This window comes from Zootoca vivipara, chromosome 13 (genome assembly GCF_963506605.1).
Source record: "Zootoca vivipara chromosome 13, rZooViv1.1, whole genome shotgun sequence".
NCBI lineage: Eukaryota > Metazoa > Chordata > Lepidosauria > Squamata > Lacertidae > Zootoca > Zootoca vivipara.
Window position 1 is genome coordinate 40,788,918 of NC_083288.1, and position 27,531 is coordinate 40,816,448.

The window sequence follows — 27,531 nt, forward strand, 5'->3', positions numbered from 1 at the left end:
GGTCCACGCACCTTTTTCTCAGATCACTCACTCCGCAATGAGAATGAAGCCTTAAAACATGAGCCTGGCCTTGTAGCCAAGCTCTTGAGATAGAATTCAGAAGCAGGATCATAGACTTCCCCCTGGTGGCGCATTAAAGCATAGCTGCCAGGACGGACTCTTCCAGCTGCTTGGCTCAGAATTTTGGAACTCAACAGTATGCCCTAGTGACGAGAGTTAGTAGGTTTTATAAAGGATGCCCAGGATTGCAGTGGGGCAAAGGATGCCCAGGATTGCAAGTGGGCCCAGTGGGGCCACTTGCACATTCCAGAGTCTTGGGATGCTTCCTGAAGAAACTCACGACACATGGGCTGTGAACCTTGAGCAAAGAACTGCCTCTGTTTCACCCGAGGCAGGAAGTGCTGAAAAACTGGACTTGGCAAGCAGGAGTGAAATATTACTTTATTACTCAGTTATAGCCCATTTTCCCCATCATGAAACCCAAAGCAGTCGTCAGCCACCCAGGCACTGACCAGACCAAGACCTCCTTAGCTTCAGTAAGGCAGTAGTAATCTGAGAAGCCCTATATGGTTTGGAACCAGCTACCTGAAGGTCAATCCACTCACCTGTACCTGCCTGAACCTGAACCCTGGCGCTCTTCTCTGGTCTACTGCTGAGACCTTTAATGTCATTAAGTACCATGGACAGGGACTTGAGGGAGATAAATATGGAAACCTATTTCCTGACTTTTACAAGAGCCTTAAAAACTGAGCTCGGTTCCAGTTTGGTTTGTAATAATTTTATGACACCGTGCCTGTATCCTTTTATCACACACCATCTGCTGCTCTTACTTTATTTTTTAAATAAAATTTATTTGGTTTTTCGAATTAAAATCTTACAGAAATATATCATAAAAACAAGATTCTAAGGACTTCCATCCTCCTCTCTTTGTGGGCCTTATTATTAATCCTTTCCTCCCGCTTCTTTTATGATAATCCAATACCTCTTCCATTATGTCCAGAATTCAACCTTAAACTACAAGTGATATTCCAATCCTACTAACAATTTTAACTGTTTATAATGGTCCTTAAGGTAAGTTATAAATTTCCCCCATTCCTAGTTATCTTGATTTCTGACTCTTCCAGTCATTTTAGCCATTTCAGCATAGTCCATTAACTTCATCTGCCACTCTTCTCTGGTGGGAACTTTGTCTTCTTTCCATCTCTGGGCAAGTAACATCTGTGCAGCCTGCTGCTCTTAGTTTAATGTTGTTGCTCTATATAAACTTTGTTATATTTTCTTATCTGTTGCTAAGCCACTTTGGGAGCGTGAACACCAGTAGAAGACAAGATATTTTTTTATTTTTTTAAAAAAAATCACCTAATAATACATTAATTCCAGCACACAGCCTTGAGTTGTTTGCACACCTCAGGAATCCCAGCTCCCACACCCTTGGCTCTTCTCCACTCTCTGCCCCAATTCCAAAACAAGGAACTGAATCCAGGATCCCTCCTAGCCCTATTTTAAACCTCTAATTTATTTCCAGAGCTGAGAATGAAACCAAGAGTCAAGATCACACCCTTCAGCCCTGGACCAAAACTAGAGATCTACCAGCTCCTTGTTTCAGGCTCACACCCACGAATTCCATTTAGAACCACATTCTTCCGCCCATGAGCCTGCCTTGAAAGAAAGGGAAAGGATCTCTGCTGCTTTGATGTTCTTTATCCAACCTGACTGTCCACGTTCTAAAGGAGAAATTCATCTGCACTAAGCCCCAGAGGCAGCTCCCCCCAGCCTAAAGGTGGCTTGTCTAAGGTGCTGGACAACCACCCCCATCATCCCTGACCATGGGAGACCAATGGAAGCCTGATCTCCAGAGACTCACAGGTTCCCCACGCATAGGCAAGGCTTCCCATGCAGTCCAGCTGCATTAAGCCTCCTACTGGGTCCATATGAGAGTAAGTGCCCCAACAGGTTTACTCAGCCCCTTCAAACAGGGACTTTACCTAAGAACTAGGACAAACAAGCAGAAGCACCTTGCAATACAATTACCGTATTATTATTTTGCATGGGAGGAGATCTTTCTGGAAGTTTTCTCCCGTAACATTCCTCCTACAAATACAATACCAGGGAGGTTTGGAGCTATCCTTTCCCACAATACAGGGGTCTTGAACAGATAGATTTTAGAGAAGTGAGAATAGTAGAGGGATTTAAAGGTTCAACCATGTACGCCCTACTACCTGAAAGGGGGTAGCAGCACAAAGATACACCAGAGTGCTTGATGTTTTGTTTTCAGCCTACAATCTGCACACGTCGGACAGACAATATAGACTGGCAAAGCACCTCTGGTGACTGGTTAAGCAGAAAATGACTCTTTGGAGTTTATGAATAAATATGCGACCATGTAAGACCACAGAAAAACAGATCAATATTAAATACATGCACAGTGTGTCTCCAAGGAGCAGGAACAACTTCAGTATGTTTAACAGTGATACAAAACTGCCTGAAGCTTACTGAAACCTTCTGCTCTCTAAGATCCCACAGTTCCCCCACCAGGCCAGGAAGGCCTGGAAATGTGACTTGTGGCACCAGTTTATCCAACCAGCTCATGGATTCTGGAAAGCGATCCAGCATTTGTAAGCCAATCTGATGCAAGTTGCCTCTTAAGAGGATGTGGTATACGCTGGGATGAGGAAGGTGGCTGTACAGAGCTCCCGTCAACTGTGATCTTCATCCGTGTCGCTTCTCTCTTCTCCCGAGTCTGGCTCGCTATCCAGGTTCGAAACAGGGAGGCGGTCTCCACAATTACTGTTCCGGGCACATCTGTAAAGATCCCTGTAGGAGAGAATGATGGACGAAGATGATCCCTACATGAGAGGGGGTGTAAAAACCCCTCCCTGTCTACATATTCCACACGACGCATAATATTATAAACCTCTATTGTGCTACACACAAACGGACACTTTACCGGCTATTTTTCTAAGCTAAAAGCCCCAAATGATATAATCTTCCTCAAAGGGAAGTTACTCCGGTGCCTTGATCATTCTTTCAGTTACTTTATCTAGAGAATTAAAGTGGAATATCATACCTCCGTTGCGGGTTGTGTCTTTTCAGGTTACTTCCGGGTTCAGCACATCCGCAGGAGTGCTAAATTGCGCTTTGCGCATGCACAGAAGCACCGCATTGCATCACACGCGTGCGTAGATGTGGCGCTTCATGTTGCAGCCTTTTCATGTTGCGAACGGGCTGCCGGAACGGATCCCGTTCGCAACATGAGGTACCACTGTATAACTGTTGAGTGACAAAGTATAACTTTGAATATTGAAATAAAATAAAAAAATTAGAAGTAGGGGGAAAGTCTACACCAGGGGTCCCCAAACTAAGGCCCGGGGGTCGGATGCGGCCCAATCGCCTTTTCAATCCGGCCCACAGATGGTCCGGGAATCAGCATGTTTTCACATGAGTAGAATGTGTCCTTTTATTTATTTGTGGGGCATAGGAATTCGTTCATTATTTTTTTTTCAAAATATAGCCCAGCCCTCCACAAGGTCTGAGGGACAGTGGACCGGCCCCCTGCTGAAAAAGTTTGCTGACCCCTGGTCTACACCCAGAGAATGAATGAGAGTCTAGAACCAAGGCCCCTCCCACCTTTGGGAGAAGAGATCCAGTACCTGCTGTGTTTCTTTGAAGTAATCACTGCGTGCTGAAGGCTGCCATCGGGACAGCACAGGTGGACGTGGACATGGCGGGTACGACAAAGGACAGGCTTTGTGATCCGAGGCCAGAGCTGCTCCAGTTCTCCTGATCCTCTGCGTAGGATCAGGTATGAAAACTTCTCCTCCTTCTGTGGTGGGTTCTGGAGGAAGACACAGAAGGTTAGGAAGGGGGAAATGAATCTCTGAAGAATACAGCTTCCCGCCCTCACTAACTAATTTGCTTCCCAGCCTTTGCTAAAGGGCAATCCAACTCTTGAAGTTGGCTTCATGTTTAATCAGGTGTGGATTAACTGAGCTGCCCGACTCCCTATGCGGTTCAGCCTGCCAGCATTTCCCAGCCCTGATCCTCCAGGATGAGAGAGGTGAAGGGAGAAGGGCAGGTTATTTGACAGATGCTGTTAATGGAGCCTAGTAACATGCCTCGTTGCCCCGTATCGTTCAGGACAAGTGAGCAGGTTTTTATTGGCTGTGTGCATGCTCTCAAGTGTGCTATGTCATAGTTTTGTGCCCCTGCTGTGCAGGAGAACTGCCTGCCTGCATGGTGACAACTAATAAAAGGGCTCAATATGCTTTTTCGCAGTCTGTAACGTAGGGACATGGGTGGCGCTGTGTGTTAAACCACAGAGCCTAGGGCTTGTCGATCAGAAGGTCGGCGGTTCGAATCCCCGTGACGGGGTGAGCTCCCGTTGCTCGGTTCCAGCTCCTGCCAACCTAGCAGTTCGAAAGCATGTCAAAGTGCAAGTTGATAAATAGTTACTGCTACAGCAGGAAGGTAAAGGGCATTTCCGTGTGCTGCTTTGGTTCGCCAGAAGCAGCTTTGTCATGCTGGCCACATGACCTGGAAGCCGTACGTCGGCTCCCTCGGCCAATAACGCGAGATGAGCGCCGCAACCCCAGAGTCGGTCACGACTTGACCTAATGGTCAGGGGTCCCTTTACCTTTTAAAGTAGGGAAACATAGTTAAGTTACATTGGCAATGAGGGAAGCTGAGCCAACCAGCCTATTGCTCGTAACTACACAAGCACCCCAAGCTGATCGAACACACCAGGAAGTTGATCAACGTACAATGTGGAAAAGCATTCCATGTGGAACAAGCAGAAACTCACCCAACTGAAAGGCAGCGGGAAATATGTCTGGGTAAAGTTACATGGCAGGATACGGTCAGGCGACAAACGAGGGCATGGCAAATGGTGCGGACACTGAGCACAAGAGAGAGAGAGAAAGGGCAGAAAGATCCTTTAGTATCAGGTTATGATAGGGTTATTTATCTCTCTGGGAATAGAAGACAACCAAAGTCTAATTTGCCCACAGCCGCCCCGCCCCCATTAACAAGACTTTGCATCCTATCTACTCCACATTGCTCTAAATGGAAGAATTTATTAGACACGGTCCAGATGAAATGATCTTGGTCCTGTTTCCTGCATCTCATTTCAAAACCTCTGGGATTTCTTACACACTTGGTACAATTTAGAAGCCGTGGTTTATGTTCCGCCCACTAAAACAGATTGCAAACCACAGTATTTTTTCCCAAGGTTCCAAGCGAGTCTTCAGTTAGGATGAAACAGGAGATTGTGGTTTAACAAGCCCCAGAAAAACTGAATTCAAACACACAAGAGATGGATAGAGTAAACTTGCAGAAACAGCACTCATTCTCAGTCTAAAAGACCTTGCTTTACCTTAGGGGTTGGTGCCCTCCAGAAATTGTTGGGACTCCCAAAACACATCAGCCCTAGCCAGCATGGCAAATGAGCTAGGATGATGGGAGCTGTAGTTCAGCAACATCTGGGGGGCATCAGGTTGTTCATTGTGGGTCTATCATACTGAGATAGTTATATCTGAACTACATATTACCGTGTTTCTCATATTATAAGTCATGTCTTATATTAATTTTTTCCTCAAAAAAACACGACATGGCTTATTTTTGAGGGATGTCTTATTTTTTAAAAAGTGCACGCGGGCGCTGTTTGCCGGGCTTGTCAAGCCCAGCAAACAGCGCCCGCCGATCTTCGGTGACAGGCGGGGGTGGGCGGAGAGCGGAGAACGATCTCCGCTTCCCCCCCACCCCCGCCTGTCACACAGCACAGGTCGGCGGGCGCTGTTTGCCGGGCTTGTCAAGCCCAGCTAGGAGCGCCCGCTGATCTTCGGTGACAGGCGGGGATGGGGGGAGAGCGGAGAACGATCTCCGCTTCTCTCCCACCCCCGCTGTCACACAGCACAGGGCCGAAGATCGGCGGGCGCTGTTTGCCGGGCTTGTCAAGCCCAGCAAGGAGCGCCCGCCGATCTTTGGTGACAGGCGGGGGTGGGGGGAGAGCGGAGAACGATCTCCGCTTCCCCCCCACCCCCGCCTGTCACACAGGACAGGTCCGAAGATCGGTGGGCGCTGTTTGCCGGGCTTGTCAAGCCCAGCAAACAGCGCCCGCCGATCTTTGGTGACAGGCGGGGGTGGGGGGAGAGCGGAGAACGATCTCCGCTTCCCCCCACCCCTGCCTGTCACACAGCACAGGTCCGAAGATCGGCGGGCGCTGTTTGCCGGGCTTGTCAAGCCCAGCAAGGAGCGCCCGCCGATCTTTGGTGACAGGCAGGGGTGGGGGGAGAGCGGAGAACGATCTCCGCTTCCCCCCACCCCCGCCTGTCACACAGCACAGGGCCGAAGATCGGCGGGCGCTGTTTGCCGGGCTTGTCAAGCCCAGCAAACAGCACCCGCCGATCTTCGGTGACAGGCGGGGGTGGGGGGAGAGCGGAGAACGATCTCCGCTTCCCCCCCACCCCCGCCTGTCACACAGCACAGGTCGGCGGGCGCTGTTTGCCGGGCTTGTCAAGCCCATCAAGGAGCGCCCGCCGATCTTTGGTGACAGGCGGGGGTGGGGGGAGAGCGGAGAACGATCTCCGCTTCCCCCCCACCCCCGCCTGTCACACAGGACAGGTCCGAAGATCGGCGGGCGCTGTTTGCCGGGCTTGTCAAGCCCAGCAAACAGCGCCCGCCGATCTTCGGTGACAGGCGGGGGTGGGGGGAGAGCGGAGAACGATCTCCGCTTCCCCCCCACCCCCGCCTGTCACACAGCACAGGGCCGAAGATCGGCGGGCGCTGTTTGCCGGGCTTGTCAAGCCCAGCAAGGAGCGCCCGCCGATCTTTGGTGACAGGCGGGGGTGGGGGGAGAGCGGAGAACAATCTCCGCTTCCCCCCCACCCCCGCCTGTCACACAGGACAGGTCCGAAGATCGGCGGGCGCTGTTTGCCGGGCTTGTCAAGCCCAGCAAGGAGCGCCCGCCGATCTTCGGTGACAGGCGGGGGTGGGGGGAGAGCGGAGAACGATCTCCGCTTCCCCCCCACCCCCGCCTGTCACACAGCACAGGGCCGAAGATCGGCAGGCGCTGTTTGCCGGGCTTGTCAAGCCCAGCAAACAGCGCCCGCCGATCTTCGGTGACAGGCGGGGGTGGGGGGAGAGCGGAGAACGATCTCCGCTTCCCCCCCACCCCCGCCTGTCACACAGCACAGGGCCGAAGATCGGCGGGCGCTGTTTGCCGGGCTTGTCAAGCCCAGCAAGGAGCGCCCGCCGATCTTTGGTGACAGGCGGGGGTGGGGGGAGAGCGGAGAACGATCTCCGCTCCCCCCCACCCCCGCCTGTCACACAGGACAGGTCCGAAGATCGGCGGGCGCTGTTTGCCGGGCTTGTCAAGCCCAGCAAACAGCGCCCGCCGATCTTCGGTGACAGGCGGGGGTGGGGGGAGAGCGGAGCACGATCTCTGCTTCCCCCCCACCCCCGCCCGTCATACAGCAGAGGGCCGAAGATCGGCGGGCGCTGTTTGCCGGGCTTGTCAAGCCCAGCAAGGAGCGCCCGCCGATCTTTGGTGACAGGCGGGGGTGGGGGGAGAGCGGAGAACGATCTCCGCTTCCCCCCCACCCCCGCCTGTCACACAGGACAGGTCCGAAGATCGGCGGGCGCTGTTTGCCGGGCTTGTCAAGCCCAGCAAACAGCGCCCGCCGATCTTCGGTGACAGGCGGGGGTGGGGGAGAAGCGGAGAACGATCTCCGCTTCCCCCCCACCCCCGCCTGTCACACAGGACAGGTCCGAAGATCGGCGGGCGCTGTTTGCCGGGCTTGTCAAGCCCAGCAAACAGCGCCCGCCGATCTTCGGTGACAGGCGGGGGTGGGGGGAGAGCGGAGCACGATCTCCGCTTCTCCCCCACCCCCGCCTGTCACACAGCACAGGGTCGAAGATCGGCGGGCGCTGTTTCCCGGGCTTGTCAAGCCCAGCAAGGAGCGCCCGCCGATCTTCGGCTCTGTCCCCCGATGCGCTACGGCTCGGGGAAGCAGGCAGGGAGCTCCTGCTGGGTCCCGCGCCTTCGCCTCTCGCTCGGTCGGGGCTTTGCGATAGTGCTTATTTTCGGGGTATGTCTTATTTTTCACCAACCCTTAGAAATCCTGTCATGGCTTATTTTTTGGGGATGCCTTAAAATATGAGAAACACGGTAGCTTCCCACTACTCTCACGTATCTGTTTGAAAGTTTTGGTATTGTTATTTATATTGTACAGTGGTACCTCGACTTACGAAGACGATCAGATCCGCGGTGCTCTTCGTAAGTCAAGATTTTCGGATGCCGAAGCGCCCGTTCTGCGCATGCGCGAAGCGTGATTTTTGTGCTTCTGCACAGGCTCAGAACACGCGCGGGGCGAAAAGACTTTCGGGGTTGTCGACTTCATAAGTCGAAACCTTCGGAAGTCGAAGCATTCGTATGTCGAGGTACCACTGTACATTTAAAACATTTCTAGACTGGCTTTCATTCAAAATCACAGGGCAGGTGTACAGCAACACCGCTAAAAATCACAGCAATAAAAACCCCATATACAATATAAAACATGGAACAATAATATATTCAAACCAAAACGGGATAGGTTCCAGTTGCCAGAAGATGGGGTGGAAGGTTTTCAAGAAAGGGACATTAACCAGCTCCTTGGAGCCAGTGTCACAACAGAAAATGCCCTATCTCAATTACTGTGATGGAAAACTTGACCAACAATACGTCATTATCTGATCTCTGTGACACAGCAGCTCGATGTGGGAGAAGACGGTTCCTCAAGTAGTCGGGTCTCAAATCGCTCAGGGCCCTCTATGTCAATACAAGAAGCTTACACCTGGCTCTGTTCTATACTGGCAGTCAGTGCAATTCTCAAGAGGGGCATTACCTTTGCTGCACCACGTTCAGCAACCTAGCTGCAGCTTCCAGTCCAGCCTCAAGGGCAGGCCCACATACAGTTCATTACAGTAGTCCAGACTTGAGGTTAGCAACAGGAACAACTGTATGTGGCAAATCAGACGAAGATGACAAAAGGTGCTCCCAAGCCATGAAGACTGATTGTGGACCACTCCCAAATGAGGCACCTGTTCCTTTTTTTTGGGGGGGGGGGTACAATTCTGTCCAGAACAGCTAAATCACCTAATTCCTGGACCTAGGAACCATCCACAAGACCTCCTTCTTCTTGGGATTCAGCAGCAGCAGTTCCTTTTCACTCAATCTAGCTTCAGGGAAATTTCAAAACTCACCGGGGCAAAAACGGAAGGCTCTCTGGGATCATGAACTACTTCATCTGTGCCCTACAGAAGAAGATGGATGGGGGTAGAGAAGCATAATTCATTTAAACAGTCATGCATGTCATTCTCACAGTCCTTCCTCGATCATGGGCAAGGAAGCTAAATATTGAGGAAAATACAGGGGCCAGAGGTCGAGCAGGTGCAGCCACCAAAGGGACAGCCCTATCAACTTGTTTAAAGGTTCAGGCCCATTTGAAATGGAGACAAGCCTAAATGGCTGCTACAATTATGGTGGGTGGGAATGAACTTTCCTTCTTTAATTAAAATTGGATTTTTAAGTATCTGTGCTAATAAGAGAGGTAATCTAGAGCAGTTTTGTTAATTAGCAGAGTTTGGGGTTAAAAACCTTCAAGAGGGAAATGATGAATTTTGAACTCATTGATTACAGTCCACGCTCCAAAGAAAAACTTTGGGGAAGACATAAAGCAATAATCATTCTAAGAGAAGGAGGCTGACGTGCTTCCTGGCACGATATCCTTTTTTTAAACAATGGTTTTATTTCAGGGGTCACCAACACAGCACCCATGGGTGTAACGGCACCCTTGATGTTGTCTTCTGGTGCCCACACTCACTGCCCCCCTTAGTTATGAGGCGATCAAGAACAGTTTCTTTCCTAGAGCAATCTTGGCCTTAAATGGAAACTCTGGACTCTGAAGTCATCGTATTTATTTGTTATATTGTTCTGTATTGTATTGCGCTTATTAGTATTTTAATTTATGTGGAGTGTCTTATTTGAGTTGAGTTGATATAGCAACAGAGAAATTTTGTTATTCCCACAAAGGGACAAAGACAATAAAGATCTATTCTATTCTATTCTATTCTATTCTATTCTATTCTCACCTTTTGTCCCATGGAGAGTACGCAGAACTGGAAGAGGAAGGTGGAAGGAGGACACTCATTCCCACTTGCTCACTCAGCACTTTTAAAGGCTGTGTGTATACGCGCACACACACATTTCCTGTCCCTGGGGAGCAGGAAGAAGTCAGGGGTTGCATCCCTAGCATTTGCTCGCAGGTCCAAAAAGGTCGTCAACTCCTATTTTATAGCCTGCATGCATTTCTTTAAGCCACACAACAGAGAAGTGCCTCACCTTTAATATAAGATCCCGGGCTTCCATGAGCATCTGGTGACCTTCTTTGGTCCCGTTCTCTACCAGAACCTGGAAAAATGAAGGCAAGGGAGAGACTATACACTGGGTGGTGCTGAGCAACAGTCCCACCCCCCATTCCCAAACAAGAGCAGGCTTCTGCAGTGCATGGAATGCAAGGGAAAGTTGTTACTATCTATAGAACCACCAGCGGGCAAGGCACTTTGCCAAGCACATGAGAAGAAATCCCTGTCCCAGGGAGCTTACAATCTTAAGATTTTTTAAATAGGGGAAGCAGGTGCCTCCACTTTCTGCTGCTGTCTCAGCGCTGTGACTTGGTGATCCAGGAACAGCAGCTCAGAGTTTCCTCTGAGTTGCCCTGAGAATCAGGAGCCCCTTTTTCATTCAATAAATCCAGGTCACAGTCAGAGAAAAAGGGGGGAATTTCAGAGACAATAAAAATTGCATATCCCCCTCCATTTACTGGAGCCAATAGGAGCTCCCCACACACCCTCACCTCTAATTATGGTGAGCGTGTAATATGTGTGCAGGGTCCAGATAGGTAGCTTTCTCCAAGCCTTACTGCAATACAGGGAGTGAGGGCAGAGAGGAGGCAAGGATATGCTGCAGGATGGGTAGGGAGGCCGCATGGGCCACACCCAGTTATTCCCCATCCCTGGAACAGAAGAATGGAAGGAAGATTAACAGGGAAGGTATATGTGGTTGCTTCAGTTGCACGTACTTAGGGGGAGAAACACAGTATCAGACGGGTAAGCTGTTTGCCCACTTACCAAAAAGCCACCTGTCTTTCTCCAGAGTGTCTGCGCTGTCTCCACTCTCTGAGCATAACTCTGGAGTTCGTTGAGTGAGAAAGCAGAAACCACAAGGTCAAATTTCACCTGCATGTGGAGCAAAGGGAGAGAGAAAGATGGGGCTGGAATATGTAGGAACAGTGTATTCAATTACAAATTTTAGGGTCCTTTAAAATAGAAAGAAAAGAAAAAAGGCCAAAAGTTTAATTTTAGAGCCAGCGTGGACAACTTCTGCAGTGTTAACGGTCAAGCTCTTGGACTTAAGACTGGGAAGATCAGTCCACGCTCTGCTCTGCCATGACGTTTCCTGGGTGACTGTGACAAAGGTACACTCTCAGCTTAACCTACTTCACAGGGCAATGATCCAACTGGTGGTGGCTGGCAGCAGTTGGGGAGGGAGGAAGAGGCCTCCTTATACTGGATATTTTTAAGGGGTATGTTGAGGATCTGGTGGAAGTAGCAGAAGCATAGCTGCCAAGTTATCCCTTTTTTACAGGGATTTTCCCTTATGCTGAATAGGCTTCCTCGCGAGAAAAGCGAAAACTTGGCAGCTATGAGCAGAAGACGCAAAAAATCCCTCCCATGAACTTCCTTATGGCTCAAGCCATTGGTATTATTCGAGAAAATCTCTGATTATTCTAAAGTGTAGCAAAAGTTGGTCACTTGCAGGGTTTTTTTAAATGGAAAATTTACACAGCTTAAGAAGTATTTTAAAACAAACTCAGGTGAAGACCAATTCCAATCATTAAGCCTGGGGAATGGGAGGGGGAACCTGTTTAGATGTGGAAGTTAAACAGTTCAAGTGGGAAATCCTTAAGTGGGACCATAGGCACCTGAATGGGGATTTAACGAGACCCCCTGGGACTCATCCTGCTCTGAGTGCAGCTGCCACTGGGAGGAAAATAAGATGATGAGTTATTATTACCTTTGGTGAAACTGGGAGGAACTGCCGAAAGTAGACTCCTGGGATGCAGATATTCTTGTCCCCAGAAATGCCTGGGTAGTTGTTGTTTTTAAAAAAAAAACAAAAACAAAGGTAGAAGCATGGAAAGGTTTGTGGGAGCTCAAATACAACAGGTGAAGTGCTGTAACTCAGTGAGTAGAATGTATGTTTTGCATGCAAAAGGTGCTAAACTCAATCAAATATCCCCAGGTAGGGCTGGGAGATACTCCTCAAACCTTGGGGAATGACTGCCAGCCAGTGTAGACAGTACTGAGAAAGATAGACCAATGGCCTGGCCCTGTATAATTATTTATTTATTTATTTATTTATTTATTTATTCATTCCCCACCCATCTAGCCGGGCCTCCCCAGCCACTCTGGGTGGCTTCCAACAGGACATTAAAAACACAATAAATGATCAAACATGAAAAACTTCCCTAAACAGGGCTGCCCTTAGATGTCTTCTAAAGGTCAGATAGTTGTTTATTTCCTTGACATCTGATGGGAGGGAATTCCACAGGGCGGGCACCACTACTGAGAAGACCCTCTGCCTGGTTCCTTGTAACCTTACTTCTAGCAGTGAGGGAACCATCAGAAGGCCGGCCCTCGGAGCTGGACCTCAGTGTCCGGGCAGAATGATGGGGGTGGAGATGCTCCTTCAGGTATACTGGGCTGAGGCCATTTAGGGCTTTAAAGGCCAGCACCAACACCTTGAATTGTGCTCGGAAACGTACTGGGAGCCAATGTTAGGTCTTTCAGGACCGGTGTAAAATAGTCTTGGCAGCCGCTCCCAGTCACCAGTCTAGCTGCCACATTCTGGATGAGTTGCATTTTCCGGGTCACCTTCAAAGGTAGCCCCACGTAGAGCACATTGCAGTAGTCCAAGCGGGAGATAACCAGAGCATGCACTACTCTGGCGATACAGTCTGTGGGCTGGTAGGGTCTCATCCTGCATACCAGATGGAGCAGTTTCCTATGCTCCCATGATTCTAGTGGCAATGGGTGGGAATTGTAGTACGGAAAGGGTCTGAAGCCATATGGCCCAGACGCAGGTTTGATGCTTAAAGAGTAGTAGAAGAAGAATTTGGACTTGATATCCCACCTTTCACTCCCACTCTCAAAGCGGCTAACAATCTCCTTTCCCTTCCTCCCCCACAACAAACACTCTGTGAGGTGAGTGAGGCTGAGAGACTTCAAAGAAGTGTGACTAGCCCAAGGCCACCCAGCAGCTGCATGTGGAGGAGCGGGGAAGCAAACCCGGTTCCCCAGATTACGAGTCTACCGCTCTTAACCGCTACATCACTAAAGAGTAGGGTTACATTGAACTGCCCTGTGCAAATCACAACAAAGGGGCAAAGGGGCAGAGCTTCCCACCATTTCAATGGTCCCTGCATATAATTTCCCCATTCATTGGGCATCTGGCATCCTACCTTTTAATCAAGGATGGGGCAGGACGGGGATGTATTTCACCGCCATGAAAGGGCTCCTGGATAGATGTCCGGCAAAGGATAACTCCCCCCCCCCGAAGTTCTCCACACAGCACCACTCACAACTCTCACCTTTCATCAGCCTCTCAGCTAAGGCTAACATTGAAGCCGAACTATCGATGTTCATGTACTCGTTGATACTCTTGCCCCAGATGCCGTGTGCTGCCCTAAAGTGAAGCGGAAGGAGAGGGAAGAAAGGAGCAGGGTGGAACGTCTATGAATGGTCTCTTCTAAAAGATCCAAGTTGCTGGGATGGAAAGACTCCTGGATCAAGGATAAAGAACCCATGGCCCTCCAGATACTGGAATACAGCTACTACTATTCTTGACCACGGACCTGCTGGCTGATGTGAGTTAAGAGTCCAGCAGCAGGAGGGCCACAGCTTCCCACCCCTATTTACATAAATTGTTCCCTCCCTCAATGCTGCTCAGGAATTAACATGATTTCTCACCAGGTGACAGCGCCCGTTCCTGAGCCGAAATCCAACAGGGTGCGCGGCTCAAAGTCCGAGACTCTCTTCTGGATCTGAAGGAGACAAAAAGAGAAATTGCTTCGTAAACCTGTCTGTCAATTGAACATACATATGAACCTTTCAAAAAAACAACAACAAACAGAGTCCTTTTTGTTGGGGATAATTCAGAGGGAAATTCCCAGGTATTAAAAAAAGAAGAAGACTATTTATATGGATGCTACTACTGCGGCCCATGTTTTGTTAGCCCCAAAATGGAAAATGAGAGAGGTCCCAAACAAAGAAGAATGGGAACTTAAACTGATGGAATACGCACAGCTTGCAGATTTAACATATAGAATAAGAGAACAAGAAGAATGCATGTTTAAAGAAGACTGGAAAATGTTTACTGAATATATGGGTGAAAACTGTGTTCATTGAAAAACACTGGTAGCATTAAGATAAATTCAACAGTGTAGATAAGTTTTGATGGATGTAACAATGGATTACTGAATGGTTTAGTTCATGTAAAATATGCAGGGATGTATGGTATGCAAAATGAACCATGGAAAGGGAAGAAGGGAAGCCATTGATTTAAGGTTGTTTAAATGAGTATTTTGAAATGTAACTTAGAAAATTTAATAAAAATTGTATACAAAAAAAGAAAAAAAATGAGCCTGTTCGCCGTTTGAAAGTAGGGTACGGTATTTACAAACGCACCCTACAGTGCGATAACGTTTCTGTGAGGGACAGGGGATATCGCGAAGTCCCTCCCCTCCTGAGTTCAAGCCCATCCCCGAGCACAGGGGAAAGCAGAGAGAGTTCCGATTCCAGTGGGGAAGCAGGAAGTCGTGTCCGAGGCTCAGGCAAGGTAGCGGAGCCAGGGTCCCAGGTGGGACAGGAAGGGGCAAATAAGGGGGGGAGACCCATCCCCCCAACTCCGGAATTACGCAGAAAGCGGAGAGGAAAGAGGATGGGTCTACCCAGGCTTTTGTGTTGGAGAAAGACGCGCCAAAAGCCACTCGGAGGTTCTGAACCCGACTGAACACATAGCTCCGTGTAAATAGCAATGACTTCAGCACTGTAAATACGCAGCACCAATAAAAGAATAAAATGCAGAGCTGTGTAGAGTCGTTACTCTGAAGTAGCCCGCTCCGGCCACTGTGACAGCAACCTCCGAGTCTTTTTTTGGGCTACTTTGGAGTTGCCGGGATGAGTGCGTCAGAGGCGGAGAAATGGCGGCAGATCGCGGAGAAAGCCCAACAGGACCTGCAGCAACTGGCGCTGCAGGCACAGGGGGAATTAAAGGCAGCTAAAGAAGAAACCAAGAAGGTCCAGGAGGACCGGCTACAACTTGCGGAACAGGTGAGAGCGCTTCAGGAAAAAGAGCAGCAATTAAGGGCGGTGGCGGTAGAGCTCCAAAACAAGTTGGATGCCGAGAAAAACAAGGCGGGAGGGGGCCCCCAACTCCAAGTGCTGCCAGGAAGGAGAGCGGGGACCCTAGTAAGCAAGTTCAATGGAGACCCGAGGGAATATCATGGCTTTGAGACTGAGATCGTGTATGCTCTGGAGCTGCACCATGATGAGTTCCCTGATGATGAACACAGGGTAGCGTTTATTGTGGAACACCTTACAGGGGCAGCCAGGGAGTGGCTAAGACCGTTAATCGCGACAAAAAATCCTTGCATGAAGAATGTCAAACTATTTCTAGAGGCTTTAAAAACTATGTATGCGTCCGATAGCCATATGGACCAGACCAAGGAGGAACTGCATAATTTAAGGCAAAGAACAATGACAGTTCGCGAATATTGGGCGAGATTCACCATGCTAGTGCACAGACTGGGATGGGAACTGCACTCGCCTCCGATGGAAGCGGCGTTCTACCTGGGGTTGAATGAGGATGTGAAAGATGAGCTCTCGAGAGGTCCAAAGCCCAGTAATATGGATCAGCTGAGCAAAGCGGCTCTGGCGGTGGGGGTGAGACAGGAATCCCGGTGGAACGACAAGCAAGCAACGCGCGCAAAGCGGGCTTGGTTCCCACGGTCGCAGGAGAAGCCACTCCCCCAACAACCCTTCCAAGCCACGCCTGGGGCCAGCCAGGACCAGGAACCCATGCAAATTGATAGCGCGCGCGCGTGGGCTTTTCAAACCCCAGCGGCGACCAGACGCAAGGAGGGAAGGGGCGGGAATTGCTTTCTCTGCAACTCCCCCCAGCATCTCGTCAGAGACTGCCCACATCGCAGAGAGTGGCAAGGAAAGGCGGGAACGGTTGTGCCCTCCCCCACTGACGCAGCACCACAGCAGGGAAACGGGAAAGCCTGGTTGCAGGAGACAAGGGGCAGCAGCCAGGCGCAGTCAGCAGACAACAGCCCCAGCCCGCCCACCCGCACAGCGCGGAGCAGAGCCAGCCCACCCCGCCCAGAGCAGGAGTGGTTCTAGAAGTGACGCTAACGCTCCCAAATGGCTATCCCCTGACGGTCCTCGCCTTAATTGACAGTGGTGCATCAGCCAACTTCTTCTCGAGAAACTTTGCAGAAGAGCACCAGATCCAGCTTCTGCAGCTGGACTTTCCCCTGCACGTAGCCACCATTGACGGCAGGGAGTTGCTGGGAGGGGCCATCACTCATCAAACCCCCCCCCCATGAGAATGACGGTGGGAAGGCACTCAGAGACACTGGCATTCAACGTCACCACCATCTCAGACCCCCCATCGTCTTGGGCATGAGCTGGCTGGCGCGCCACGACCCCTCCATCAGTTGGCACCAGAGATGCATCACGTTTGGGTCGGACTTTTGTCTGGAACATTGCATGCAGCACCAACCAGGGGAGGGGCCTCCAATAGCCACGGTGGCCACCATGCACGTCAAAGGGGGTGAGGCGATACCCAAACCATACTGGGACCTGCAGGAGGTCTTCAGCGAAGCGGAGTCCGACCACCTGCCCCCACACAGGTCTTTTGACTGCCAGATCAACCTGGTGCCAGGGGCAACGATACCCCCAGCCAAGCTGTACGCCATGTCAGATCAGGAACTGGAGGATCTGCGTGCGTTTATAGACAAGAACCTCAAACGGGGGTTCATCAGAGAAAGCAAGGCAGCAGGGGGCAGCCCGGTCTTCTGGGTGGACAAGAAAGACACGCAACAGCGCCGACTTGTGGTGGATTTTAGACGGCTCAATTCAGTGACAGAGCCAGTGGCTTTCCCCATGCCCAGAGTGGACGATCTCCTGACAGCGGCACGCAGGGGCAAGATTTTCACCAAGCTGGACCTGAGGGGGGCGTACAACTAGATCAGGATCCGGGAAGGCGATGAGTGGAAAACCACGATGTTCACGCCTCTGGGCTCTTTCGAATATCTGGTGATGCCCTTCGGGTTGCAAGGGGGCTCAGCATGCTTCCAGGCCTTCATGCACCACGTCCTGGGGTCCCTCCTCTTCAAGAACTGCTTGGTCTTCCTGGATGACATCCTTATCTATTCCAATGACCCAGTGCAACATGTGAAGGATGTCAGGGAGGTGTTGCAGCGCCTGAAGGAGAACCACCTGTATGTGAAGCTGGAGAAGTGCAAGTTTCACACCAGGGAAGTAGACTTCCTGGGCTACAAACTGTCAGACAAGGGGCTGGCGATGGACAAGGACAAGGTGCAGGCCATCCTGGACTGGCACAGCCCCAGGACGCGCAAAGATGCCCAACGCCTCCTAGGCTTCGCCAACTTCTACAGGAAATTCATCAAGAACTTCTCGCGTGTTACGGCTCCCATCACGGACTGCCTGAGAGGCAAGCAGAAGTTCAGGTGGACACCAGAGGCGCAAGCAGCGTTCGAAGGCCTCAAGAGGGTGTTCGCTTCAGACCAAAACCTGTTCCACGTGGTGCAGGATGCGCCCCTACGCGTGGAAACAGACGCTTCAGACAGGGCTTTGGGAGCGATCCTGTTGCAACTGGACGCCAACAGAGAGTGGAGACCTTGTGCCTTCTTCTCCAGGAAGCTGACCCAGCCGGAGCGCAACTACACGGTGTTTGATAGAGAACTTCTTGCGATCCACGCTGCTTTCCAGCACTGGCGACACTTCCTGGTGGGCGCCAAGCACCCCATCCAGGTGTGCACGGACCACAAGAACCTGGAGTTCTGGAGAACAGCCAGGGTGCTCAACCAGCGGCAGATACGGTGGGCAGAGTTCTTCTCGAACTTCAACTTCTCCATCCACTACATCCCGGGGGAGCAGAATGTCAGGGCGGATGCCCTCTCCCGCAAACCAGAGTACATGGAGCAGGAGTTGCCACCAGCACCCAGGCACATTTTCCCCCCATCAGCATGGTCCTGCGGAGCAGCAGTGGTGAGAGAGGCAGAACTCACAGCACTGACAGCAGCTGATGAGTTTGCCACCCGCATCTTCAGAGAACTGAGAGGGGGGAGGGAGCAGGCAAAAGACTTTGCAGAACGCAGGGGGCTGCTTTTCTACAAGGGGGCACTGTACCTGCCCACCACCCAGCTTCGACGTAAGGTCCTCAAGCAGATGCACAACAACCCAACGGCGGGTCATTTTGGAAGGGACAAAACCGCTCACCTAGTCATGAGACACTTCTGGTGGCCAGGGGTGCGGGAAGATGTTAGAGACTATGTACGGGGCTGTGACACCTGCCAGCGGGCAAAGGTAGTCAGAGCAGCGCCAGCAGGATTGCTGGAGCCCTTAGCCACACCACACAGGCCGTGGGAAGTGGTGTCCATGGAGTTCATCATGGACCTGCCTGCGTCCAGGGGCAAGACCGCAGTGTTGGTGGTGGTGGACCTTATGTCCAAAATGTGCCACTTTATACCGTGTGCCAGGGCGGTCTCTGCAGAAGAGACAGCCAAACTGTTTGTTGACCACGTATTCAGACTGCATGGATTACCTTTAAGGGTTATTTCGGATCGTGGCCGCCAATTTGTTTCCAGGTTCTGGAGGCGGCTCATGAACCTCCTGCAGGTGGAGGTCAGCTTATCGATGGCTAGACACCCGCAGACCAACGGACAGGCGGAGAGGGTCAACGCCATTCTGCAGCAGTACCTGAGATGCTATGTCAGCCAGAGACAAACGGACTGGGTGGATCGCCTGCCACTGGCGGAATTTGCCTACAATAATGCAGTGCACGTCTCCACAGGGGTGTCGCCCTTTAAGGCCAACTACGGGCGCGACCTCAGATCTTTCCCGGAGAGGGAGGGGGAGGAGGAGGAGGAGGGCCCACTGGCAGAGGATTGGGCAGAGGAACTGGAGACGGTGCACCAGCAGCTCAGAGAACACTTGGAGAGGGCCAAGGAAGCGTACAAGAAGGGGGCAGATCGCCACAGGCGACAAGGGGAGGTCATCAGGGTGGGGGACAAGGTTTGGTTGTCCTCGGAGGGCCTTCCCATTAGAGGGAGGTGCAAAAAGCTGGCGCCCAGACGGCTGGGCCCCTGCACGGTCACGCAACAGGTCAATCCGGTGGCCTTCAGATTGGCACTACCAGAGGACATGAGGGTGCATCCAGTGTTTCATAGATCGCTGCTGTCGCCGTACAGGGAAAGCAGCAGGCTCCGAGACAGCGAACAAACCCCCGAGGGAGGGGGGGAGAGGGAAGGCAGGGAGCAACTCAATGAGGCCACGGCCATCCTTGATTCACGGAGAGGGGTGGGGGGCCTGGAGTACCTCATGGCATGGGAGGATGCTCCACCGTCACAGAATAAATGGGTCCCAGCCACTCAGATACAGGAGGAATTCTTGGTGGAAGAATTTCACGCCCTCTTTCCCCACAGACCCAAGCCCTGGCACATGGAAAGGGAGGGGGAGGGGGAGGGGGAGGAAGTACTGGAGAGCAGTTCACCATGGGGATGGGAAGCGGAGTTTGAGGAACCAGAGGAAGAAGTATGGGCGTCGCCGAGATCCACCCAGTCAGAGGAAGAAGCAGACTGGCAGCACATTTTTACCCCCACCAGCTCTGATGCCACGGACTTTTTGGGATTCCAGTCCTCCCAGGCGGAAGGGGGGGGCTCGCAGGACTGGGGGGAGGTGTTCACACAAACAGGCTCGGAAAGTACTGAGTTCTTAGGCTTCCAGTCGTCACCGACACCTGGGGGGGACCTGGGGAGGGGCGAAGGGGAGCTTGGGAGGGGGGTGGATGTGAGGGACAGGGGATATCGCGAAGTCCCTCCCCTCCTGAGTTCAAGCCCATCCCCGAGCACAAGGGAAAGCAGAGAGAGTTCCGATTCCAGTGGGGAAGCAGGAAGTCGTGTCCGAGGCTCAGGCAAGGTAGCGGAGCCAGGGTCCCAGGTGGGACAGGAAGGGGCAAATAAGGGGGGGAGACCCATCCCCCCAACTCCGGAATTACGCAGAAAGCGGAGAGGAAAGAGGATGGGTCTACCCAGGCTTTTGTGTTGGAGAAAGACGCGCCAAAAGCCACTCGGAGGTTCTGAACCCGACTGAACACATAGCTCCGTGTAAATAGCAATGACTTCAGCACTGTAAATACGCAGCACCAATAAAAGAATAAAATGCAGAGCTGTGTAGAGTCGTTACTCTGAAGTAGCCCGCTCCGGCCACTGTGACAGTTTCCGAGCACAATTCAAAGTGTTGGTACTGACCTTTAAAGCCCTAAACTGCCTTGGTCCTGTATACCTGAAGGAGCATCTCCACCCCCATCATTCAGCTCGGACACTGAGATCCAGCACCGAGGGCCTTCTGGCGGTTCCCTCATTACGTGAAGTGAGGTTACAGGGAACCAGACAGAGGGCCTTCTCAGTAGTGGCACCCGCCCTGTGGAACGCCCTTCCATCGGAGGTCAAGGAGATAAACAACTACCTGACATTTAGTGGGCAGGGTATAAATCAATGTCTCCTGCTCACCAGGGTAGGAAGATAGAGGTGTGTGCATGTGGATGCGTATAGAAACTAGCCTATTGAACAAACTTTGTTTCCTGATCTGCATACTTTTGCCTCTCACCCTATCCACTGTCATTTGGCCCCCAGGTGGTCACCAAGAATGAAATACTGACCACAGGCTCAGAAAGCATTTATATGAGGGGCAGGGAACCCAAGCCATATCTATTTTATTCATCCCTGTATTTTTAATCCTGTTTGCAGAGGCAAATTACTGTTTGCCAAATTCGCTCATACCAATTGGTGGGGTGGGGCGTTTGCAAACCGTCTTACAAACCCAAAAATAAAAAGGCAAGACGTATGAGGAAGAGGTGCTGAGGGAAAATGTAGAGGGGGTGTGTGATCCGTTATTCAAGGCCAGGACAAAGCGGTGACCCATAGCAAGGCATTTATATGCAGCTCAGGTCAGCCTGATCTTCTCTTGAAACTATTCATGGCTCTTGTTCCTTTGGGCCAATGGATGGAGACAGAACCCCTCTGGTTTTTTTGTTTTGTTTACATAAAGGTAGGGCTTGTCAGAAGACCCCAACAAAGCAAAGCCTTTGCTCAAAGGGGATGAGAAACTGGGGTTCTCATATCTAAATGATGCTGCACTAGCCCCAGGCCTGAATAATCCAGAGTTTTACCAAATGAATGTTTGGTGGTGGTGTTTTAACTACTAGTAAATTCATAGCCACCAAGTTGTTTTGAAAATGTACTACACAGCCATCTTCTCACCCTGCTCCACCCACTAAAAACTTGAAACGTCAACTCACTTCATGGAAAGCTCGTGTCACAGCTGCAAAAACCCCGTCCATCCGGGCTGCCATGTATATAAAGCTGAGTTCTTCAGTGTACCTAGGAAAAGACAAACCACATAACCAAGTCAGCAAGGAGCACAATTCTCACAGCCTGTGCCACTGAGAGAAATGGGAAAGCACTGTACCACAAAAAAGGGCTGAGCAAGAGTTCCCCACTGGTCTAAATTGTGTAATGATTACTACCGGTTCTACACCGGTTCTCACCCGGTACGCGGGTGGCACTGTGGGTTAAACCACAGAGCCTAGGGCTTGCCGATCAGAAGGTTGGCAGTTTGAATCCCCACGACGGGGTAAGCTCCTGTTGCTCGGTCCCAGCTCCTGCCAACCTAGCAGTTCGAAAGCACGTCAAAGTGCAAGTAGATAAATAGGTACCACTAAAGCAGAAAGGAAAACGGCGTTTCCGTGTGCTGCTCTGGTTCGCCAGAAGCGGCTTTGTCATGCTGGCCACATGATCTGGAAGCTGTACGCCAGCTCCCTCGGCCAATAACGCGAGATGAGCGCCGCAACCCCAGTGACGGTCACGACTGGACCTAATGGTCAGGGGTCCCTTTACCGGTTCTTGCTATCGACTTATCCCTGTTACAATAAAGAGCCAGGTGTCTTCTGCAGGCTAGCCAATTTTAATTCAACCATTTGAGAACCTCAGCTTTCCATTTAAGTAATAATGAACAATCTTCTAGTTCTTAGCGTTAAGACAAAATATGAACAGAGGCGGGCGAGAGTCTCAAAAGGCAGGCAACAGCAAAAAAAAGTATATATAAAATATTTGGATATGGATTTGGTAGCATATAGTTGTCAAAAGAACAGATCAGGACCATGGCCCATCTGGTCCAGCCTTCTGCTCCCATAATGGCTAACTAGATTATTGTGCAAAGCCCACAAGCAGGAAATGAGGGTGATAGCCCTATTCTACTTGCAGCTGATATTCAGACCCACTTTACCTCTGGTACTAGAAGCAGTAAACATCCATTCTGCATAGCAGCCACCAACAGACAGTGCTACTCTCCATGAATTTATCTGAAGCCAAATAAGAATGCATGTCCAGGACCACATAAGTTTGCTGCAGATTACTCTGTTTGGAATAAGCCACCATATTTATTCTCTATATTTAGAATGTGAAACAAAAAGAGAAAGGCTTTGCAAAAAAAGAAAGGATTTTATCTGCTACTCTGCATTCAGCAATATGAGACGGCATGCTATGCTCACGCCAAATCTTCCCAAGAGAATCCGGTCCTTGGTTTCTGGCAAGGTCCCCAGGACACTCACTTCAGCTCCTCCCAGTGGTAAGTTGCTTTTCGGAGGGCATCCAAGACCTTTTTCTGCAGCTTCGCCTCGGCTTGCTCATCCAGAGGGCCCGTTGCATCTGAGACAGAAGAAGTCGAATTATTTTATTTAATCCTACTCTTCTCCCACACTAGTATAAATCATTATTCAACCCCCTATCTCCCACCCATCCCCATGCAACAACATGTGAGATAAGTCAGGCTAAAGGAGTGTGACTAGCTCAAGATCGCCCAGCAGGTTACATGGCTAAGTTGGGAATAGCGTCATAACCTCACTCTCTGGAAATAGGTACTGTCTCCTCCACAACTACCCCACAAATCTGCACTCACTTTTCTTCTCCTGAAATTTCTGCTCCAATTCACGAGCCTTCCTGTGCAGATCTGCAGCCTCCAGGGGGCGTTTGCGGCTCCACAGGTAGTTGGTGAGGGCCTTGGTTTGTTGCTCCAGATTCCGCATGGAGGATTCTGGGGGGAACAAAAAGCTAGTCAGTGTATGGGCACCTACAGAAGCTCTAACTTGAAGACTCAAAGCTCTTTTTCAGCTTGTTATGATGCTATCAACATGCAGGGAACTTTCTTATCAGGGGATGAGCAACGGGTAGTAAGTACATCCCCCCAAAAAAATCTGCACTAAATAAGCAAGGGGTTTTGAATTTTAATTATTTAATAAAGGCAGCAACAAAACAGAAGTCTTTTGCTCCCCAATCTGTCACCAACTCAAAATGTGGGTGTGTACAGTCATACCTCGTGTTGTGTTCCGCTCTTGTTACAGACTTTCAGCTTCCGAATGCAGCAAACCTGGAAGTTTTTACTTCCGGGTTCGCCGCCCGCACAAGCGCTCAATCACACCGTGCACATGCGCAGAAGAGGCGCTCTTGTTGCGGACTTTTCGGGCTGTGAATGGCACACCGAAACGGATTAAGTCCGCAACTAGATGAACCACTGTACTTGCACAACAAGGGTGGGGAAGCGCTTAATTATTTATTGATTAAAGAAATGTATATCTTGCTTTTCCCAATGTGGGTCTCCAGGAAGCTTACAGCTATAAAATATAAAGGTAAAGGGACCCCTGAACATTAGGTCCAGTCGCAGACGACTCGGGGGTTGCGGCGCTCATCTCACTTTACTGGCCGAGGGAGCCGGCGTACAGCTTCCAGGTCATGTGGCCAGCATGACTAAGCCGCTTCTGGCGAACTAGAGCAGCACACGGAAACGCCGTTTACCTTCCCGCCAGAGCGGTACCTATTTATCTACTTGCACTTCGTGCTTTCGAACTGAAACTGAAACTCAGTAGGGATGGTGCCTGTCTAACTTTTTGCAAGAGGGAGTTGCACAGAGTTAGGTCCACAACACTTGAAGGCTTAATTTTTCATTGATGCAAGTCCAAATCCCAGCACCTCCTTGAGGAATAAGCTACAAAATATTATTTTTATTATTATTGTTGTTGTTTATTCATGCAGATTATTTATATCCTGCCTTTCTGATACATTTGCATTGCTCAGAGGAACAATACAATAAAAAGCAATCACTGCACATGTGTGTATACTCACTCTCTCTCTCTCCCTCCCTCCCTACCTAACATCAAAATAAGAAAACGAAGTCCCAAGGACCATTCCCTCTTCAAGGCTAGGAGACCTGTAGTCCTCCAGAGTTTACAGGTCTACAACTCTTATTTCTGACTACTGTCCATGCTGATTGGGAGTTGTAGTCCAACACACCCTGTAGGGTCACGTATTCTCCAGCCCCAATATACAACATCATGGGACCAAGAAAACAACAATAGTTTATTACAAAATCATTCTTTAACTCCGCACCTCTGGAGTTGGGAAGAGTGAACTCAGCCCACCCAGCAAATCCATGAAGTGCATGAGAATCTTCTACCCTTCACCCCACCTCACATATCACAGAGGTGCCATTGTTAATGGGTTTTACTTACCAGTTACCAGAAAGTGAGCTACTTCTACCAGTTCAGGAGGAAGCCTAACATTTTTGAGATGGAGGATGCCCGGGTGCTGGCGATGTGGAATTTTGCCCAAGAAATCGGAAGAATTATCTACTTGGGAGACCTTCGGTATGACAGTAGCCAGGCCCTGAGGGTAGACAAACAGAAAAAAGGGCTAGTTATGAGACCCAAAGACATGTTCGCAGCCAGGCAGAACTACAGCAGTGTTACAAACTGAGATATTAAAGAGCTAAATGGCACCTTAAAACTAGGTTATGGGCACAACCATGGAATGTCTAGGCACACTTTTAAAAAACCAGAATACACAGCTGAAAATGAATGAACTGGAGCTAAAATATTTCATTTTCACATGGTCTAGTCGTTACCCTGCCCACCCCCCCACTAATACTCCTTAGAGTAGCAGAAAGTGGGAGACAGAAAAAGGTCCTCCTTTCCTTCCACTCTGCAATTTTAATCTGAAATCTTAGGCTCAGTACTAAGCTCAGAAACGGCTTGTGCTAATGAAATTCCCTGTTGCAAAATCCACCTAGATTAGAACAATGGTAGTTTCAAACACTGAACTATAGGGAGTAATGCAGGTTTATGCGGCCAAGGAAAGTAGTAGAAGGGCAACATTGCTAAGCTAGAGAGGCCCAATCCAGCACCTCTTTGCCAAACAGTGACCATCCACATCCCTAAGAAGCTCAGAGAAACAAACTTGCTAGTCTTCAAAACAATTTTTAATTGTTTGCTTTTATGCATTTCACAATGCTTTCTTATATTCATAGAAGTGTATCTATTTCACCATATCATAAAGTATCAGGGCAACAATAAAAAAACACCATGGGGGGAATACTAAAAATCATCAGAATGCCTGTCTAGAGTTGCAAAGCTATGTTGGCATAAAACAATCTTGCTGCTGTTGTGAGCTGCTTTGATAATAATAATAATAATAATTTATTATTTATACCCCGTCCCTATCTTTGAGTGGAAAAGATATACATACAATACATACACAGAGAGAAAGAGAAGAGAAATGTAAACAAATAAGACTAGCATGGCATAAATAACCACCTGGTGGAAGTATGAACTTCATTATTCCAAGTGAGGGGAGAATGGTGGGCTAACCAACAAGTCATAGAGCCAAAAATTGGGGGTGGAACATTTGTGTCTTATCCATTTGCAAGCCGCTTTGAGGTTGTATGAATTTTACACACATTTCATGAAACAAACGGACAAAGTACAACCAAGCAGAATCCAGAGGAAGTCAAGTGGGGCCCCAAAAGAATAAAAATAACCACAATTATTGATGGATCCACATTTTAGTTAGGGGTGCTGGTGGTCTTCATCGCCACCACTATTATTATTGCAATTATTAAGGCTGCATGCAATTTCATAACATTTGCATGCTGCTAGGTTGCTTTAAAAACAAACAAACAAACAAACAAAAATAATCGTCCTCGAAGCAGTTTTCAAAAAGAGAATAAAGCAATAAAATTATTAGTGTAACCAATTCAACCCCCCCACCACCCAAATCCCGAAAACCAGGAATAAACTAAAAGACACACCAACATTTTAGGTTTATCTGGGTAGACACTGCGGTGTGTTTACAACCTGAGAGCATCACATTCTCCCATAAGCCACAGTTCAGGAAAGTCTGATCACCCGCAAATTAATGGCACAAGCTACAGTAGTGATGTATGGAAGTTAGAGCTCGACCATAAAGAAGGCTCATCGCCGAAGAATTGATGCTTTTCAATTATGGTCCTGCAGGAGACTCCTGAGAGTCCCATGGACTGCAAGATCAAATCTATCCATTCTTAAGGAAATCAGCCCTGAGTGCTCACTGGAAGGACAGATCCTGAAGCTCAGGCTCCAATACTTTGGCCACCTCATGAGAAGAGAAGACTCCTTGGAAAAGACCCTGATGTTGGGAAAGATTGAGGGCACAAGGAGAGGACGAGATGGTTGGACAGTGTTCTCAAAGCCACCAACATGAGTCTGACCAAACTGCGGGAGGCAGTGGAAGACAGGAGTGCCTGGCGTGCTCTGGTCCATGGGGTCACGAAGAGTCGGACACGACTAAACAACAACAACCTAATAAACTCAGGCCTAAAGAAAGCCTGTAAATGCAAAGTTTGCAGCGCCCCCAGCCCTTTCGCGGATAAACGGGGGCGAAGGGGAAAAAATACCCACTCTAAACGCCGTAAGATAATTCCACGTTTTCCCCAAGCACCTCGCAGCCGCCATCTTCGGAAGGGAATGGGTGCTCGTCGCGCCGTCGCATAAACGCTCCTCCCTCCCCCGAGTCTCATCCCAGCCGCCATCTTGGGAAGGGCACTGACCCAAGATCATATAAGCGCATGCGCGTAACTCTCCACAGAGCGAGGGCAAGCCAGAGAGGGAGGCGCCTGGTGTCCACGCCCGCTAAGCTGCTGATTGGCCCCAGAGTCACCAATTATCAGCAGCAGCCTCCCCTCAGTTGTTGGTCCCTTTTTTAAAAAAAAGTAAAAGAAGAGCGGTGTATTTGCATACTGCTCGCTGATTCGCTCGTTTGG

At 49.9% G+C, this 27,531-nt stretch overlaps 1 protein-coding gene across 1 annotated transcript; it reads right to left on the reverse strand.

Moving 5' to 3' along the window:
- Positions 1-1,352: 1,352 nt before the first annotated feature.
- On the reverse strand, positions 1,353-27,226 carry METTL17 (methyltransferase like 17). Its single transcript, XM_035135058.2, has 14 exons — positions 27,170-27,226; positions 24,968-25,121; positions 23,362-23,496; positions 23,015-23,111; positions 21,704-21,785; positions 14,065-14,138; positions 13,686-13,780; positions 12,110-12,180; positions 11,164-11,271; positions 10,376-10,444; positions 9,238-9,288; positions 4,802-4,894; positions 3,651-3,835; positions 1,353-2,814 (listed from the first exon to the last, which is right to left on the reverse strand). Exons 1-14 carry the CDS (start codon positions 27,221-27,223, stop codon positions 2,697-2,699), a joined length of 1,386 nt encoding a protein of 461 aa, XP_034990949.2. The 5' UTR covers positions 27,224-27,226; the 3' UTR covers positions 1,353-2,696.
- Positions 27,227-27,531: the final 305 nt, after the last annotated feature.

Coding starts and splice junctions, on each gene's coding strand:
- METTL17 (XM_035135058.2), bottom strand. CDS start 27,223: ATGGCGGCTGCGAGGTGCTTGGGGAAAACGTGGAATTATCTTACGGCG. Junction 9,289..10,375: donor CCCGGGATCTTATATTAAAG/GTGAGGCACTTC, acceptor CTTCTTCTGTAG/GGCACAGATGAAGTAGTTCA. Junction 3,836..4,801: donor TCCCGCTGCCTTTCAGTTGG/GTGAGTTTCTGC, acceptor GTCTTCCTCCAG/AACCCACCACAGAAGGAGGA.